The 19,926-nt window shown below is 37.6% G+C and overlaps 1 protein-coding gene and 1 long non-coding RNA gene across 9 annotated transcripts in view; one reads left to right on the top strand and one right to left on the bottom strand.

Annotated features, from left to right (window-relative positions):
• The window catches only part of CCDC141 (coiled-coil domain containing 141), a 219,532-nt gene that overhangs the window by 42,299 nt on the left and 157,307 nt on the right, over positions 1-19,926 (bottom strand). For all 7 annotated transcript variants that reach the window (XM_032292805.1, XM_032292807.1, XM_032292811.1 and 4 more), the window contains 5 exons: positions 15,517-15,696; positions 14,809-14,934; positions 12,437-12,625; positions 11,661-11,840; positions 9,410-9,559 (listed from right to left, as the gene is read on the bottom strand). In XM_032292805.1, the coding sequence (XP_032148696.1) occupies positions 9,410-9,559; positions 11,661-11,840; positions 12,437-12,625; positions 14,809-14,934; positions 15,517-15,696 (825 nt within the window). The remainder of the gene's footprint in view (positions 1-9,409; positions 9,560-11,660; positions 11,841-12,436; positions 12,626-14,808; positions 14,935-15,516; positions 15,697-19,926) is intronic.
• Positions 14,849-19,926, top strand: part of LOC116561094 — a 39,573-nt gene continuing 34,495 nt past the window's right edge. For both annotated transcript variants that reach the window (XR_004273285.1, XR_004273286.1), the window contains exon 1: positions 14,849-14,925. This is a non-coding gene — a long non-coding RNA (uncharacterized LOC116561094). The remainder of the gene's footprint in view (positions 14,926-19,926) is intronic.

Raw genomic sequence — 19,926 nt, 5'->3', positions numbered from 1 at the left:
ACCTCAGACTATATGGAGGCATTTAACAGCAAGAGTGAACAAAGTCATGGCTGATAAATTTGAGCTAAGATAAAAGAAGTCAGAAAAACATTAAAATTCTTTTCAATGACAGGAAACAAATTAATTGGGAGGGAATAAAGACCATGCGTATGCTAGATTTTAGAACTGTAATGCAGAAAAACATGCTTGCCCCACAAAATGCATGCTTTCTCAAAATGCTTACTTCAAATTCTGCTGACTGTGAAAATAAAGGCTTTATCTTATCTTATTTTAACATATCTTGGAGACATCAACTTTAAAGCCCTAGTGGAACTGCACAAGGAAATTATTACACTGAAAAAATTTTTACATCTGATACACATATACTTAATCAGTGTTGTTTAGTTTATATGGTAAATGAAATTGTTGAACATTACTTTTAAGTAACAAACTAAATCAAGCACAGAGACCACATGAACCACTTTAACTGATAAATAAATCAGTAATAGTCAGAAAAAGTGAAAAGCTTCATAATTTGAACATTATTTATCTATTAGAAACACAGGGGAATATTTAAAAGATCATATTCAGTTGACATATTTGTGAAATAACCAATAAATATTTGCATTCTATGGCACTCAATGTTTTAATGTGCATATGTTTGATTTTTAACAGGAAAGGATAATGTCAATTTTATAAGATTGAGATATAAAGGGACTATATCTTTAGTAATTTACATAAAATTTTGGCAGGAGTTTTATAAATGTAATAGTGCCACATCTGAGGAAACCACACAGTGTTGTTTAAAAAAAACCTCAATAACAAGTTACTATTTAATGAGTACAGAGTTTATGACTATATAAAATATAGACTTATATGTAAGTAGAAGTATATTTATTTTTTAAAATTTCATGTTTATGTTTTAAATAAATTTTATTTCTAAATAAATTTTATGTTTATGTTATAAAATATGGTTATTTTAAAAAATTTTTCTTTACTGAAATGTGACATATATCAGAAAACCTTAGTCTAGAGAAAGGAAGAGGGGATCGATCATTAACCTGATAACCATCAGATTACATCTACTTCAAGTGGAAAAGTTCAATGACTATTTGAAAACTGTCTAATACCAAGAAAAGCTGAGATTTAATACTTTAATTCTCAACCATGAGACTTTAAATCTACTTTGGATTAAGAAATTTAAGACTGATAAATGATGAGTGTGATTTTATTTCTGTTTGCTTCAGAACGTGTGCACTTCCACTGAAGACGATTTATAAGGTGAAAGAATGTTCGTGACACTATGGGTACGTGAAATGGGATCAGCTTCTTTCTGACACATGAGCTCCCTTGACAAAGTTGCTGGCACTTTTCTCTTTTGGTTTCACCGGAAATTCATTTTTAATCTAAATCTCTGTGCCTTTTTCATCTCAAATTCAGGACTACTGCAGATACAAGTAGAAGGCAGTATGCATGAAGCTACCTTCAGCGATTGAAAAATCTTGCCACACTTAATTTTCTTACCTGCGCTTTCCAACATGAAAACTTAACTTCCCATCTAATCCCCACATAACTTGTGGCCATATTTTTAAAGGTACTGAGTGCCATATTTGCTGGGCTGTGGTATCATTGTTCACGCAGCTGTTTCTAACTTTAGTCAACTTGTCAACAATGGGGAATGGCGGGATGGGGCTGAGACAACTGCTCAAGTCGAGCACATACGTGGAGAAAAACATCCCAAGCTTGGGGTGGGAAAAACTTTACCCTGTTAGAAATCTTTAAATAATGTTATAATTCATATCAAAGTCCCTCAAAGTCTTTAGAAAATTAGAAAAAATATATTTTTTAATGAATAATTTGATTTTCCCATCTTTCCACGTGTTCAGCTCCTCCGTATTTACCATAGAATAAACAGGCCGAGTTAATGTAGCTATAATTAGAGAAAAGTTATTAAGATTTAAAAACTATAGCTTTTTTGAAATTAGCAGATTCGCATCTTTGCCAAATTTTCCAGCATGCCCTAAGCCCCCTCTCAGGGTTAGAATTGAACAAAGTTTCTTTGGAAAGAAGCGGAAGGGAAAGAGGCTGATGCCAAGTGAGGCTGGCTTGCTATTCTTAGTCTTGATGAAGCTGGTTGAGCCAGCTTTGGCACAAGAATGTATTATTTGTAAGTCTGCTGCTGTCAAGGCCAATTTGTGTGAGGGACATGGCATATTTTAAAACAGAAATGCATTTAATGCATTTAAAAAGAAAGACTTTCCTTAGAACTACGGCACATGTTTGGCGAGAAGCAAAGATATAAAATGACTGGTCAATTTCCATAATGTCCACTTCATGAATGTTGTTTCTTGCCTGTCATTTTAGTCACTCCAGAAAAAAGCTTTCTGATGCTCATGTTCAGTAACAGAAGGCTGTGATGTTACCACCTCCCAGGGATGCTTCATTCAAAATCAAGAGACCCAAAGACTCAAAATTTAACCCAAATGACTTGCTACAATTATCACTTGTAGGATATTCAGACTTAGTGTTAGAGAGATTTCCGGACAAGACTTTTTTACCTCCTTCCTTTTGGCAACCACGCCTTTGTCTTCCTGTGCTTGAGGCCAGCTGCTGGCCACTTAAAGTGGGCCAAATTGGGAAGACATGACAATTGCTCCATCCTGAACTGTAGGTAGCAGCAGGTATCAGTAATAAATATTTTATCAATTTTGTATGTTTTGTGGCTTCATAATGTGTTAAGTTTTGTTTTCTGGACAAGACAACCATAATTTCAAACTTCAGCTCTCTTTATTCTTCAGGAAGATTCCACAGAGTCACTATGCAGATGTTGAACACCAAAATGTTAAGATTTTGACTTTATGGAATGGATGCTTTTAAAGCAAATTATAATTTTTCCTATCCTCTTACACATATCATCCAGATGGACCCAGGATGGGGCCCACCAGAGAAATGGCTGTGATTGTGAAGCCCCAGGGGTTTTAATGCACTCTAGACTCTTAAGTTTCCTGAAGATGTTTGTGTTCTTCTTTTTTCTTTTTAATAGAATCTCACTCTCTTGTCCAGGCTAGAGTGCAGTGGCATGATCACAGCTCGATGCAGCCTCTTATGAGCACATGAGATACCCCTGCCTCAGCATCTCAAGTTGTTGAGACTATAGGCGCACACCAAAACACTCAGCTAATTTAAAAAAATAATTTGCAGGGCCAGGCATGAAAGCTCATGCCTGTAATCCCAGCACTTTGGGAGCTGAGATGGGTGGATCACCTGAGGTCAGGAGTTCGAGACCAGGCTGGCCAACATGGTGAAACCCTGTCTCTACTAAAAATACAAAAAATAGCTAGGCATGGTGTCACATGCCTGTATCCCAGCTACTTGGAAGGCTGAGGCAGGAGAATTGCTTGAACCTGGGAGGCGGAGGTTGCAGTGAGCCAAGATCGTGCCATTGCACTCCAGCCTGGGCAATAGAATGAGACTCTGTCTCAGAAAAGTCTCAGCAAAGTCTCAGGACGCTAAATCAACATGCAAAAATCATAAGCATTCCTATACACCAATAACAGACAGAGAGCCAAATCATGAGTCAATTTCCATTAACAATTGCTACAAAGAGAATAAAATATCTAGGACTACAACTAACAAGGAATGTGAAGGACCTCTTCAAGGAGAACCACAAACCACTGCTCAGGGAAATAAGAGAGGACAAAAACAGATGGAACGACATTCTATGCTCATGGTTAGGAAGAATCAATATCATGAAAATGGCCATGCTGCCCAAAGTAATTTAGAGATTCAATGTTATCCCCATCAAGCTATCATTGACCTTCACAGAACTGGAAAAAAACCACCTTAAACTTCATATGGAACCAAAAAAGAGCCCATATAGCCAAGACAATCCTAAGCAAAAAGAACAAAGCTGGAGGCATCATGCTACCTGACTTCAAACTATACTACAAGGCTACAGTAATCAAAACAGCATGGTACTGGTACCAAAACAGAGATATAGACCAATGGAACAGAACAGAGGCCTCAAAGGCAATGCCACACATCGACAACCATCTAATCTCCGACAAACCTGACAAAAACAAGCAATGGGGAAAGGATTCCCTGTTCAATAAATGGTGTTGGGAAAACTGGCTAGCCATGTGCAGAAAGCAGAAACCAGACCCCTTCCTGACACCTTAGACTAAAATTAACTCCAGATGGATTAAAGACTTAAACATAAGGCCTAACACCATAAAAACCCTAGAAGAAAACCTAGGCAAAACCATTCAGGACATAGGCATAGGGAAGGACTTCATGACTAAAACACCAAAAGCATTGGCAACAAAAGCCAAAATAGACAAATGGGATCTAATTAAACTCCAGAGCTTCTGCATAGCAAAAGAAACAATCATTAGAGTGAACCGGCAACCAACAGAATGGAGAAAAGTTTTTGCAAGCTATCCATCTGACAAAGGGCTAATATCCAGAATCTACAAAGAACTAAAACAGATTTACAAGAAAAAAACAACCCCATCAAAAAGTGGGTAAAGGATATGAACAGACACTTTTTAAAAGAAGACATTTATGAGGCCAGCAAACATATGAAAAATGCTCATCATCACTGGTCATTAGAGAAATGCAAATGAAAACCACATTGAGATACCATCTCATGCCAGTTAGAATGGCTATCATTAAAAAATTTGGGGACAACAGATGCTGGAGAGGATGTGGAAAAATAGGAATGCTTTTGGCACTGTTGGTGGGAGTGTAAATTAGTTCAACCATTATGGAAGACAGTGTGGAGGTTTCTCAAGGATCTAGAAATAGAAATACCATTTGACCCAGCAATCCCATTACTGGGTATATACCCAAAGGGTTATAAATCATCCTATTATAAAGACACATGCACACATATGTTCATTGCAGCACTGTTTACAATAGCAAAGACTTGGAAATAACCCAAATGTCCATCAATGATTGACTGGATAAAGAAAATGTGGCACATATTCACCATGGAATACTATGAAGCCATAAAAAAGGATGAGTTCATGTACTTTACAGGGACGTGGATGAAGCTGGAAACCATCATTCTCAGCAAACTGACACAAGAAGAGAAAACCAAACATTGCATGTTCTCACTCACAAGTTGAATAAGGAGAACACAAGGACACAGGGAGGAGAACATAAAATATTGGGGTCCATTGGGGGGTGGAGGGTAGGGGAGAGATAGCAAGGGGTGGGTGCATTGAGGAGGGATAACATTAGGAGAAATACCTAATGTAGGTGATGGGGCGATGGAGGCAGCAAACCACCATGCATGTGTATACCTATGTAATAATCCTGCATGATCTGCACATGTACCCCAGAACTTAAAGTAAAATTTAAATTTTTTTTTCTTTTTGCAGAGGCAGGGTCTCACATCTTGCCCAGGCTGTACTTGAACTCCTGGACTCCAGTGATCCTCCTACTCTGGCATCCCAAAATGTGAGGATTACAGGTATACACCATTGTTATTTGTATTCTTATGGCTTGGTACACAGCAGCCACATTAACACATTCATTGAATGAATCTAATGGAGTCCTTTTTAAAGAAAATGATGAATTCAGGTTATAAATCTGGAAAATAATTATTGTCTGTACTATAACATTGTGCTACCCCATTGGGTGGTTTGCTGTCTATGCAAACTCGTTCTCATTTCATGGTCATTTTTTCAGTGGCAAAGAGCTATACAATGTCAGGCGGTTTTCATTTTATTGTGTATGTGTCTATAGTGTCAACACTATTCCTGTATTCTAATTTATTGCTACTAATCAACTTGTATCCCTGGAACTCATATGACTGATTTATTCAAATTAAAAAAGAATTTGTGCCACTAGAACTTGTGACTGATACATGGAACATATATACTAAGTCCTTTTCTGCACAATTCCTGATGGGCAAGATGTTGCTACAGTGGAAAATTTCAGGGTCAGGTAAAATAATTATCTGGAAGCTCTATGTGGAAAACTTATTTTGAGAAAATGGATACCAATTCAATTCTGTCATTACTATTCTTTTCAGCAAAGTAATTGTTTGTGATCTGTAATATGAACCTCTAGTTACAAATTTCCATTATGATCATGTAAATGTAAGGGTAATTTTTTTGGTCAGGTTGAAAGAAGAAAACATGCTGATATTATTACATTTCTAAATGTAGGTGTGTAAAGAATGATGTTTCTGTGTCACGCAATATGGCAGAGAATATGTCTATTGAGCTTTGTGTATGAACAACTTATTTATACAGTCAAGCAAGAAAAAATATGAACTATATTCAGCATTCATGCATACAAATGTATCTTTGTGTGAACTGGGTAGGAAAAAAAACACAAAGTGGTGGTCTGAAGATTATTTTTCTAGTAGGTAGACATGAAGAAAATGAGGTCTTACAATTTCCTATGTCTTCATACAAAATTATGAAAAAATGGTTTTTACTCAAAGATAGAGCACAAACTATCATTCATTGTCGTTAAGGCGCATCACATTACATTTTTTAGAATTACAGTTAGAATACCTTATTTTGCCTTGAGGTATTGAATTCTTTTCTAAGGGCTTTCAGTTCAGTTAAGACCACATAAGTTAGCTACAGCACAGTCAAGAAAAGTATTTTTGTGGAAATAACCAAATGAACTGTGCTATTATATTGGATCATACAAACATCTTAGATATAGCAGAAAACAGGGATAGGAGAGGAAATCATAGAAAAAGAAGACATTTAACATCAGACCAGGCAGTGGTTGAATGGCACTGAAATATTACGTGGTGAATTCTGAGTGTAACAAATGATAAGCATGTTGGTGCCCAACAAATGGTCTGCGGCCTGAAGTGACTCCCTAGAACACCCTGAGCTGAAACTCTGTTGTCCTCTAGCATACTCCTAACATAAAAGTCATACGCTGTTCAGTTTTCCCATCTGAAAAATGAACATGCTGAACTAGACATTCTCCAAAATCTATTACAAATTAGAGTCTGTGAACTTTCTAACAGCACTTTAAGCACATTGGAAGTGAAACTGTGTTTGAAAATCAACTTTAAAAATCAAATTCTATGCTTGGTTTAGTCCTCTGGAATGTTATCTAATTGTTTATGAAGAAAAAATTAGTGTAACATATCATATTTCATTTTACATATGTCTTAAGCACCTATATCCAAACACTAATAGTGATAAAAATAATAATAATGTCTAGATAGCAAGTATTATCATCATTGTGGAAACTGGCCATCTGTTTGGGCTCTGCTATTCACTATATAAAGTACAACTCATGTATTTTTATTTTCCTAAGGGGCACTGAAAATATTCCTTCTGATTATTTTCCCTTAGGCCTGTGATGGGAAAGTCCAGGGTATGAACACTCATTATATCTCCACAAAAAATGGGAGAAGTGACAAAGACCCAAGGTTCTCAAAGGTCATTTAAATGTGAAATTATAAGTTATATGATAGATTAACTGGATCTGTAGTGGAAGCAAATGGGAAGAATATCTCTCATAAAATGTAAGAGCATGCTAAAGTGCTATCTGATTCCTAAATCAAACTGTCATGTATCTGGTTGCTCATTCCTGACACGGTACAGACAATCCTGGGGCGTCCCTACTGTTGACAGGAAGGAACATCTGTCATCCCGGCTGGCTGGCTTCAAGCAGAGTCTCATCATGAGGCAGTCCCTGTAAATAGAAACCCTGCTGGAAGGGCCTGAACAGGGAGACCCAGCTTCATAAATGTCACAGCTCTTCAGGGAGATAGAAACAAAGCCAGAGAGGGCTAGGAAAACCCCTCAGCCTGCTCTACTTTTGCTTTAGCAAATGTAGAGTCCAACCATCACTGCAAAGAGGGAGGATTTTGGCAAGAAAAGGTTTACAGATAGAAGTACAGGAGGGGGAAGAGAAGGAGGGAAAGCAGGAGGAAAGGAAGGAGGGGGAAGGAAAGAAGAGAGAAGGAGGAAGAAAGAAGATAACTTTAAGGAAAGACTGTAAAGGAATGGTTTCCATAACCATCAATCCACATTTTGTAGCCTTGGGGAGACCAGTGTATTCTGATTGTTTTCCTTAACAAGGCTTGATGGACGTGTAAGCAGCAGTACAGGAACTTGAAGTAGCCATTCTATCATGTAGAGAGCAAGTTACACTACTGGTTTACCCCTGAAGAGTTGATGCCTCTCTAGCCAAAAGTAACTCCCTGGAACACAAATTATGAGCAGAAACTCTACAGTCCTGTAGCACACTGCTGAAATGAACATCATTATCAGATGTCAGTTTCTGCTTCTCTCCTGTTGAAGGGGATCAAAGTGTCCACTCCTGCTGTCTTCCCCTCTGGTTTTCCTTCCAGCCATGCTCCATCCTCCACCTGCCTATGGCCTATAAAAGTGTGGCCTGCAGGAAGGGCCACTTCAGAGCCAGACCACAAGAGTCATTTATACTTCTATCTGTGCTTTAATGTTGTTGGATAATAATTGATACTTGCTGGGCCTGGATGATGTAAACTGGGCATAAACAGAAAGCGAAGAAAGTTTACCACCTCCTTTTCCACCAGTTTCTTTAGCAATGGACTTATGGCTGAATGGGCTCAGAAACATTTTGCTCTAAATGGAGAGAAATCTAGAATTATGGGTGCCCTTGTGTTCTGCTATCAGTTCCCAGTCAAGAATTAGAACTGTCATTATCCCAATCTGTGAGTCATTTTCTCCTAGAACAAGTAAGCCTTTCAATGGAAAGCTTAGCTAGAAGCAGGTGGTGGTTGTGATTTAGTGAGTATCTAGGCGTTGTTGATTGGTTACAGTTGAGGGGGAGGGGATAGAATTAAGCATGTGGAAGTACATGGATGCAGAGGATCACTTTAATCTGTTATTTATTTTTTCTCAAAGAGTTGTTTTGCCATAAAAGCCACTCAGTTTGAATAAATATGAAACCAGCCACTTGACTTCAGTGATAATACTTTGTAGCTCCAAAGCAAAGTGCCTGCTCCCTGGCACCATTGACTCACCATGAGTCAATGACCCTTAAATAGAATCTCAGCAGGCTGGAGCTGGCTGCAACGAACTGGTCAATGTCACTCCTTCCTCTGTGTCCCGAAAAAGCTATATCCACTCAAGCAAATGACTGCTATACAGGTTTGAGGGTGAAGGGGGAAGCAAAATCAAACGAAAGCAACCAAAAAACTGTACTACTGAATTACAGGTTTTTCTAAGCATTGACATCATACTGACTTCAACAAATTTGAGAGCTTGAAGTTTACTCAAACTTCCAGAGCCCTGATGTCACTGCCCAGTGGATTAAAAGACATCAGTGAGAAGAAAGTCTCCTGATGTGTTGTGTGTCTGTGTGTGCATGGGAGTGTGTGCATATGTAGACATTTAGACACGTACCAGGTTCAAACAGCTTTCTGGCAATGTGCCAGTTGTCACTCCTCCCACCCTACCTCATTTATCTCGTCTCTTGTGGTGCAGTACTCCACACTACGGGACAGGATCTGTGCATACTCCTCAGCTTTGGCCTGCCACTTCATGCTGTCCTCCTCAAGGAGCTCCAGCTGCTGCTGTAGGTACTTTGCAGAAACATTAGAGCAGGGCTACAGGAGACAAATGAGGGTAACAGGGAGAATGCATGAAACAGCTATGAGACAAGTAGGCTATTTACCTGCATTATAAACCTCATAAATGACACTTTTTTAAAAAAAGAAATAGGCTCCTGATTTATTTTACTTTAAACATATTTGAACATAATTACTTCAGAAAGAAGCAAGACGTCAAACATTATGGAAAAGACATTTCCCAGCTCGAATCTCTAGTGTTGAAGATTCGCTCGTCACACCCAACTTCTCAGAGACACCATTCATTATAGGGTATAATTTTTACTTCAAAAGGCATAAAATATGCATTAGAAACATTTGATTTCTGCACTATAATTTTCCTGTCAACTTGAGCTTAACCTCAGGTTTATTATGCAAGTGCTCCAATCTTGGCTCAGCACAGCGGGGCTGCCAGGGCCAAGACCAGAGGATTGGAGAACGATTTACATTATTTGCACAAAGTAAGACTTCTTGGTTTTTCTTTTAAAAATAAATGTACTAATAAAATAAAACTCTTCAAAAAGAAAGCTCTTCCCTGACAAAAAGCCAATTCCATTAACAACATAATTTATATTTCTATATCTTTCAGTTTAAAAAAATATTTTAGATTCACTGCATTTCAAATAGTTTAGTGGATATCTTATGTGTACTTTAAAATAAAATGGGCCATTTTGATTTTACTAATGTTATACCTATTGTTAGAATAAACATAATCTTTTCTCCCTCAAGTTAGAAATCTGGAGGAGGATTTTTTTGTTTTTGTTTTTGTTTTGTTTTGCTTTTTTTGAGATGGAATCTTAGTCACTCTGTCACCCTGGCTGGAGTGCAAAGGCTGGATCTCGGCTCACTCCAATTTCTGCCTCCTGGGTTCAAACAATTCTCCTGCCTCAGCCTCCCAAGTAGTTGGGATTACAGGTGCACAATACCATGCCTGGCTAATTTTTGTATTTTTAGCAGAGACAGGGTTTTGCCATGTTTGCCAGGCTGCTCTTGAACTTCTTGGCCTCCTAAAGTGCTGGGATTACAGGTGTGAGCCAACGTGCTGAAACTGAAGAAGAATTTTTTTAAGAATCAGTGTCCAGTGTATAATTGATAAACATTTCATCTGGAAATACTTCCTTCTCTTTTAGGCCCCTCTTTTGAAGTCTGACAGTGGCATAAAGCAGATTCAATGAACTCTAGCTAGAATCAGGATGCTTGGACTCCTCCATTCTTGGCTTTTATGGGTAAGGCGGGAATTTCTGTTTGCCTCAAATTCTTCATCCATAAAATGAGAGCTCTCGCCTGGATGAACTCTAAGATCTAGATGGTGTTCCAGATCTGCAATGCTAAAACAGCATTGTCCAACAAAAATGGAATGTGAACCACACAGATAATTTAAAATTGTCTAGGGGTCATATCAAACAATCAAATAAAAAGATACAGCAAAATAATTTTTATAATATAGGTGATTTAACCAACTCTGTCCAAATATCATCATTTTAACATGTAAGTAACATAAAAAATACTAATATGATTGCTTTTCATATTACCTCTTTGAAATCAGGTGTGTATTTCATACTTTGATCATGTCTCATTTGTTGCTAAGTTTCTCTCAGAAATATTTGATCTGTATTTTAATTTTATAAAACTTATAGTTTCAAAAGTTGATAGGACCCATACCCAAATTGTTCCCAACATATTTAAAAGTTTTCCAATAACTAAACTGAGGATCAATTTTAAGTTTATATTTAAATTAATGCAAGCTAAATAAAATTAAAGCTTTAGTTTTTTAGTTGCGTTAGACACACATCAAAGGCAACAAACTGACTACAACACCAGACTACACGGATCTGCTATATAAATATTCTTTTTTGAAAAATTTTCATGAGAATACAGGTATTCAACAAGGCTTTTATATTCAGATTTTTTACTTAATATTTTTTCTTTTGTTAAGGGTAGAAACTAATAACAAATAACTACCCTAACGGTTTAATTTATTTTTAAATTTAACATATACTAAGCAATCTGTCTGATTTCTTTCATATGCTAGCCCAAGCCCCAGCTGGACCTGAGTCTAAACGTATTAGATAATGTAATTGTAAATGTAAATGATGCTTACAGGCCGCTGCACTGATGAGATGATGTCCACTCCTAAGGAAAGGGCCAGTCGGTAGAGATGGTCTGCATGTGCTTGCTTTTCTTGAGAGCACCGGAGATGAATCTGCACATCGTGAGCATCATCCAGGTCCTTTGGCTGCTCTAGAAACTCTAGTTCTCTTGATTTGATGAGACGTCTCAGCTGGAAATTGGGGCATTAACAATTAACCTGGGTTTTATATGAAGACAGATTTTTTAAATCTTAATTTCTATAGCACATTTTGTTAGCTGGTCAAAATGCTGCCAAGCCCATCTATAAATTGTTGGTGTTAGTCAAATAAGTGTTAGAATGCTGCAAATCCAATGGTGGTGAAATTGAACCACTAATGATGTCAGTTCTATTAAAGTAATTAAGAATCAAGATACTAAAATGCAAGATATGTGGAATAAACAATGTGCTCTAGGATTTTTGAAGAGAGAGAAATCACTCCAAGTGAAGTAGGATTGTTGGAAGGAGGTACAGGATTTAGATAAGAGGGAGGAGAAAGACTTGTCAAATAATGGCAGCCTGAGAGTGCAGGCTCGGAGTTAGTATGTGTGCACCATCTCTGAGGAACAAAGAGCTCAGTATGGCTGGAACAAATGGGAGAATAGGAACATAGTGAGAGAAAAGTTAGGGGCCAGATTGTGTGACCTTCTTAGAAGACACAATTTGGCCTTTATTTATTATATAATAACTCATTTTTAGTCACATAGTTTAAAACTCAGGATTTTTCAGACATCCCTTCTAAGCCTTACCTCTTCCTTGACTTGATGGAACTGGACCACCTTGTACAGGACATCCTCGTAATCCTGGATTCTCTCTCTCTGTTTCTGATGGAGGTGAATAAGGTCCTTCAGTTGCTGAGACTTCTCTTTTACAGGGGCTCCTTTGCCAGTTAACTCCTCTGATTCTTTCATAATGTAATGAACCTCATCATTCAATTGCTAAAACATTGAAAGCAATAAAAATAAAATCTAGCTTTTAAAGAATCTTTTTACTTTACAATAGACAATATGAAGGTCTAAACAATGCATCACTCTTTCATTTCTTAACACATACTTATTACGAGTGCCCCCACCCTCCAAAAAATTTGAGCATTGTGCTGGATGATAGAGATACATTTTTCCAAATTCATCTCAGAAATTTACAAAAAATAACATGAACAATGCAAAAATGTTTCAAAGCTAGGTGGAAAAACAAAGTCATGTATTTCTGTGGCACACCGAACACTCTATTCATCTGTTAAGTAAATGTATTTTAGATATTTTATGCAGCCCCATGATTATCTCTGATATTTAATACAGACTAGAATCCAGTGGTATAGTAAAAACACCATGAGAAGATGAGTGTAAAAATATATCAGGGGAATAACTTGTGCTCTGTGATAAAAGAATGATCAGAATGAACCACCAGCTGAATAGCACAGGAGATACGTTGCTTCAAAAGCAGTCATCCCATGAGCCACAAATAGCCATCACATGTAGGGAGGGATAAACTGCCTTCCTTTTTACCCAGCATTGCTCAGATATCCCTTATAGGAATGCAGATTCTGGAATAGAATTTGCAAAGGGGGCCTACTTTAAAGAGAATGCTACTATAGGCCAGGCGTGGTGGCTCATGCCTGTAATCCCAGCACTTTTGGAGGCCAAGGAGGGTGGACCACCTGAGGTCAGGAGTTCAAGACCAGCCTGGCCCACATGGCAAAACCCTGTCTCTACTAAAAATACAACAATTAGCCTGGTATGGTAGTGCACACCTGTAATCCCAGCTACCCCAGAGGATGAGACATGAGAATTACTTGAACCTGGGAGGCGGAGGCTGCAGCAAGTCAGAATTGTACCACTGCACTCCAGCCTGGGCAAGAGTAAGACTCTGTCTCAAAATGAGACAGGAGAGAGACGAGAGAGAGAGAGAGAGAGAGAGAGAGAGAGAGAAAGAGAGAGAATGCTGCTATAGTTTTAAGAGTAGATCTTTTGTATGAAATGTAAAAGTAATGGAAATGATTTAGACTAAAAACATAATTTTCAGAAGAGTGACCTAAAAAGGGTCTTCAAGTTTAAATCAAGCATTTGGGCTCAAATATATGTGCATCACAGTGACAGGGCTAAATAAGTGTGGCGATGATACTGATTTAAAGGAACTTACATGTACATGCAAACGTGCACACAAGCAAAATGCATGTAAGCAGATAACACAAGGTGTATTAAAGAACCTAATGTAGGTCAGTCACATTTGCTGAGAGTTTTAAAGAGTTTGCTGTGGGTTACAAGGGTGGGTGTGTTTGTGTGTAGTGGGCACGGTAGTTATATCTTACATTGGTTTTGCCTTAAAGGAACCTAAAATTAGATATTCCCTAAAGGAGTCTTTAATCTTCTAATTCTGGGATTCTTAAAAGTCCACATTTATGAAGTAGTCACAGCTAAAAACAAGAGTATTTAAATTCTGCAGCAAAGCATAAGAATCCAGGCAGAAGTATAATGTGACTGGCAGAGGGCAATTTTTGGCAGTTGTGTCATGTTTTGGAGAGGCAGGAGGTAGGGAAATAGGGACTATGTTAAGCAGTCAGGGGCCAGGAACATGACTCATCATTTTATCGCTCACATCCTGAGGCTTTGTGAGGCATGGAGAGCACAGCAAAATTCCTAGGGTGAGGTAGGAGCCTGGGGTGCTGGTGGGTGGAGACAGTGACATAACAGTGGTCACCCAGGGCAGTAAAGGCTCTGGATCCAAGTTTGCCCATCCTTGTTCTGAGATGTCTCAATTTAAAACACCTCTGTACTCCCCAGAAAAAGAGTTGGTGTGAACATATAGGATAAATGTATTAGTAGTTTAATTAGCCATGTGAATTTTCAAAATCTAAGATAAAAATCTATTTAGAACATTTTGTAGCCTGAATGTTGGTATATCATCAAATTCAAAAGAATGCAGGAAAATAGTAAGAAAAATGTGTCTCTACAGTGGATTTTCAGACAAGCAATACTTTTGTTTAAAAAGAAATTTTTCAGACAAGCAATACTTTTGTTTAAAAAGAAATTTGCCAGCCTATTACAATTAATTAGGTAAACTGCAATGAAACAGTTTTAAATATTTTTTCCATTCACCCAAACCCAGCAATACATTTCTTCACCTGGAACTGAGGCTTCATGTCATTCCATTTCTGTTGTAGGTCTAAAACGGACTTGAGGCTCCCTCCAAGGTCAAGTGCAGACACAGGCATAAGTACTTCCTGAAGAAGTTTTAAGTTGTGAGTAGTCTGAAAGAAACATTGGACAGTTATGCATGAGTTTTCTTTGACATCTCCAGCAAATGTGATCCTTCTAGTAATGATACAGTGTGATCAAACTTTTCAACTACCATGAAAACATTCACGGTGTGGCGTATGCTCAGGGTTCTAAACCACCAAGGAGTAAAAGTACAGCCCCTTGGTTTCTGTTATCTTTTCTGGTTTTATTTTGGTAAAATATACAAAACAAAAGTCACCATGTTTATCATTTTGGGTGTACAGTTCAGAGGCATGATATTTAACACGTTCACATGATTGTACAATAACCATCACCACCATCCATCTCCAGAACTCGTTCATCATCCCAAACAGAAACTCTGTTCCCATTAAACAACTCCCTATTCCCTCCCTGTCTCCCCAAGCCCCTGGCAACCTACATTCTGCTTTCTGCCTCTATGAGTTTGACTACAGGGACCTCATCTTAGTGGAATCATACAATGCTTATCCTTTTGCGTTTGGCTTATTTCACTTAGCTAGTGTTTTCAAGGTTCGCTTGTGTTAGCCCGTGTCCGAATTTCATTCCTTTTCACATTCCATCATTCCTTGCCTCACCTTTTTAAGCTGCTCTTTGAATGCCACCCACTGCTGTTTTACAGGCTTGCTTTCTGTGGCTTTAAGCTGCCATGCCAGCCGCAGGAGGCTAAGTCCTTCCCTTTCCGCTTTCTGGGTTTCCATGGTGTTCTTCATGATGTACACTTCATTTTTCATATTTAACATGTCGTTCTCTTTTGCCTGTTAAGTTAATAATTCATATAAAAGCTTTCCTTTCCCAAGACATACAGCTTTTTGTTGTATATAACTATTTTATGAGGCAAATTCTTTATTACACCCAAAGCAGAGCACAGTTCTAATATCCAGACAAGTCTGAACACCCTGCACAGAGGCACAGTTCAGCTCGTGAAACCCATATACTGTGCTTAGACATAAGGTCCCAAGTTCTTCAAGACCCAAGAGATGTTTGAATTTTGAATTCCTACCTAGGGTCTGGTTATTTCCTGGGGTTTGAAAGATGATTTAATGAGCAGGGGATCCAGAATTTTTGAAAACAAGATTTAAAAACTGTGTATAAGTATACTTATACACATTTTAAGTACCGTATACTCCATCTTTTATTTTAACACATTCATTAGAATATGTCAAAATATCAGTATTGAGGAATAGGAGGGGTGGATTGTTCTAGACTGCTGGTTTTTTTTTCTTTAAATTATCCCATTGTTACAATTATTTTAAATGTCCTTTGCAGTTTCTCAAGTTCCTCCATTTTGTGAGAACTGAAATGTGTCTGTATCTCTGTATTCCGAACTACATCATGCGCCGGAAGCACAGTATCTAAAATCAAAGATTTCACTTCCCAGCTTTCACGTGTTCTGCCTGACTGGTTTGAAATCTTTTAAACAACGGTTTTAAACAAGGGGAAGTTCAATTAGAGGTAAAATGATAATTGGAGCAAAGAGTAAGGCTACGCATGCTTTATTTCTATAGAAACATTTTTAAAATGCACAGGAACATTCACTTGGCAAAACAGTTATTATGTTTTTTTTTCTTTAGTAGCCAGCCTTTCTCAATAAATCTTCAAATTTCTATCATCTCAATGATAGTAATTGACAGTATCATAAATATTTAACAGGATATTTTAGATAGGCCATTTTATTTTGAAATTATTTTAAATGATATTGATAATGCACACATATTTTTATATTATTTTATACATTACAAAGTATAATTCATTCCAAAGCAATTCATTCCAAAAATATATATGTGTAGGTCCTTAATGAGATTTCCCCATGAACATAAGAATCTAGTAAGAAAATTATATATTCCCTCATTATTAATGATACATAATAAATTATGAAAGATATTAGACAACTACAGTAGAATCCATCCCAAATTATACTTTTATATTATAGTTATATTTCACATATTTTAAAGAAATAATCAGAATGTAATGTATTATATAATTTAATATAAATTTTGAAACTGCAGCACGCCAATGACAACTTTAATCAGAAGGATACGGTGGTCTGAGTGAGGTCTAGAGAAAGGAGGGCGGTAGCAGGATTCGTAGATGTCTAGCTAGTAGGATCTGCAAAAAGTGATTATGTATTGGCAGATGAATATTTTGGGCACTCAAAAAGATGGAATAATTTTCCTGAGGTCTAATTAGTAAACACAGTACTCATTTTACTTCTGTGTAGGACATGGAAAATTTTTGCCATATTCCAATCTAAATAGGCCACTAAAGTGTTCATTTTTTTGTTTATATTCATGCACCATGAATGGTTTTCTGATGTCTTTGTTTTCCAGATACCTTGATAAGAGGAAGGCTGTATCCCAGATAGCATTCTTGGTATTGACCATTATAAATTAATAAGCTGGCATGTTCATCAAGATGTCTGCCAGAATTTGGGCCTGAATCAGTTTCTCTGATCTTAACGATTGTTAGATGAACTGAAAAATTTCTGGCTTGAAAATATGAGCCACAACAACCCAATAAAGAGCAGAACACTCAACTGAATATACCAGCTGGCCTCTGCCTTCTTAACGAGCAAACTGGTCACCATGATTCAACAATAATGTTTGTTTAAAAGCCTAATGGTCCAAAACTTATGATGAGAATGGAAAAAATTGTTTTACTTACTTTACCAACAATTTCATCTCTCCAAATGCTGCTGACCAATATATTTCATTATCACACGGGCTTTAATTTTATCAATAACGAGGAACATATTTATCATATGATAGTGGAAAAGGCCTTGGGGTACAGCGATCATGGTTATGGCATCAAGATAAAAGATTACCAAAGCACAGTAGTAAAATATACGCTATTTCTGGGAGATCTAAGTGGGCATTGAATATTATGATAACCTAAGTTTATTTAGATATAGATACAAAATGTAATTTGGAATGAGTTATTGCTGCAGATCCTTAAAAACGAAAATCTGACTGTACAATCTAGAACATTCTAAATAAGTAACAAAGGACTTCTGGGCAGAATGGGGCAGCCATTGGCAGAACGCTGGCTAAAATGCAGAAGGCGTCCATTTGAAGGAAGCAGAGAGCTGCTCTGGCAGCCAGAATGAGAGACGAGATGCTGACTCCAGAGAGGGAAGAACCTGACAGTGGCCAGCTCACCTATCATCCCAGGGGCAATTTCCGATTCTTTGCAGACAGGAGGCCAATAATGGAGACTTGCCTGGAGCAGAGAACGTCTGCGCATAGAGATTGTGGCAGACACTTGGAGGGCTTTAAGCACAAAAAAGACGCTGACAAAATACTGGTGCTATATGGGGCAGTGGATTAAAAAACCTAAGCAAAGGCCTCTGAAAAGCAGAGTGGAGTTTTTCAGCAGACTACCCAAAAAAGATTGGGGTTTATGACCTGCCAGGGACAGAGACCTCAGAGAAAGCATCTAGCTCTCAATACCGAACTCTGGGAGTCTGAGGGGACAGGACTACACTGCAAACACAACTCTACCAGCTTCTGATTGGCTTGAGTGATTGCCCAACAATGCCTGCCTAGAGAAAGAAGGGTGACTCTTTCTAGAGGAAGAAAACACCATCTGCCGGTCCTCCAAATTTTTATATATAATGTCTGGCTTGATAAATATTCACTAGTCCTGCCAAGAGACAGGTCTACATGACTGAAAACCAAGGGAAAAATTAGACAATAAAAACTGCTCCAGCTTGGCTGTGTGCTGTGGTTTACGCTTGTATTCCCAACACTTTCGGGAGGCCGAGGAGGGCAGATCACTTGAGGTCAGGAGTTCGAGACCAGCCTGGCCAACATTGTGAAACCGTGTCTCTACTAAAAATACAAATATTAGCCAGGTGTGGTGGCAGGCACCTATAATTCCAGCTACTTGGGAGACTGAGGCACAAGAATTGCTTGAACCTGGGAGTTGGAGGTTGAAGGGAGCTGAGATTGTGCTACCACACTCCAGCCTGGGTGACAAAGAGAGACTCCATTTCAAAAAAGAAAGATGGGGGGGTGATAGAGAGAAAGAGAGAGAAAGAAAGAAACTAATCGCTCCAGATCCAAATGTTGTAGTTAGCTGGCAAGCACTTTAAGTGCCTAGGATTCATATGGTTCAAGAAAGTACTGGAAAGATGGAAAAAGGGCAGACAAGAAACAGAATTTCATCAGTAATTCAACTCTAATATATAAAAGTAGCAACTATAGATTTCAGAACTAAAATCTCTGAAATGTAGTTAGTCATAAAAAGATAGACAAAACTATGCAGTTTGAAAGTATTTGAATTACTTAGGTAAATCAGAAACATACATAATTAACAGATAGAAAAAGATTGATTGAACCACATAAAAGTGTGAGAGAAAGACAAAGAGATAGACATACAGATAATACATGTTCTAAATGTTCTAAACAAAAAATAATTCGATGTTTTCTTTTTGTTGCAGTAAAGACCTAAATTACATAGATACATAGGCAAATTGCTTAGCAAGTTTTCTTTAATGCTTAAGGATCGTGTTAGATAAATTAGAATTAGCTAATACATATTTTATTTCCATGTACGTTTAACAAGAATGGTCTTCAAACAATAAAAGTTAAAACAAGATAAGGAGAAAATTGTAGCTCAAAGTAGATGAGGGTAGTTAGAACCTAAATCTTCCAAATGAATTCAGGCTCCAGACTGGGATTAATCATATCCCAGGTACTGAGAAAATTGCAGCTGTCAGTTATCTTTGAAAAATCTATAGAAACTAGAAGGGCCATAAAATTACAGAACAGAAAATGCCCTGATTTTCAAAAGGAGGAAAGGATGGACTACGCAATTTACAGATTGGTAAGCTTCAGACTGGAAATCATTGCAATAAGTTCATTACTTATCAAGCACTTTGTGAGCATTGTGGAAAGAATGCCTTGGTCACTAAAAGCCAACCTAATTTATGTCAAATTATGTCTATATCATTGATAGGATACTAGGTAGGTAAACCTTCTTTTAAG

Source organism: Sapajus apella, unplaced genomic scaffold, assembly GCF_009761245.1.
Source record: "Sapajus apella isolate SASKATOON/1434 unplaced genomic scaffold, GSC_monkey_1.0 scaffold28, whole genome shotgun sequence".
Lineage (NCBI taxonomy): Eukaryota > Metazoa > Chordata > Mammalia > Primates > Cebidae > Sapajus > Sapajus apella.
The sequence above is the reverse complement of the archived record's forward strand: the minus strand, read 5'-3'. Positions and strand labels throughout refer to the sequence as shown.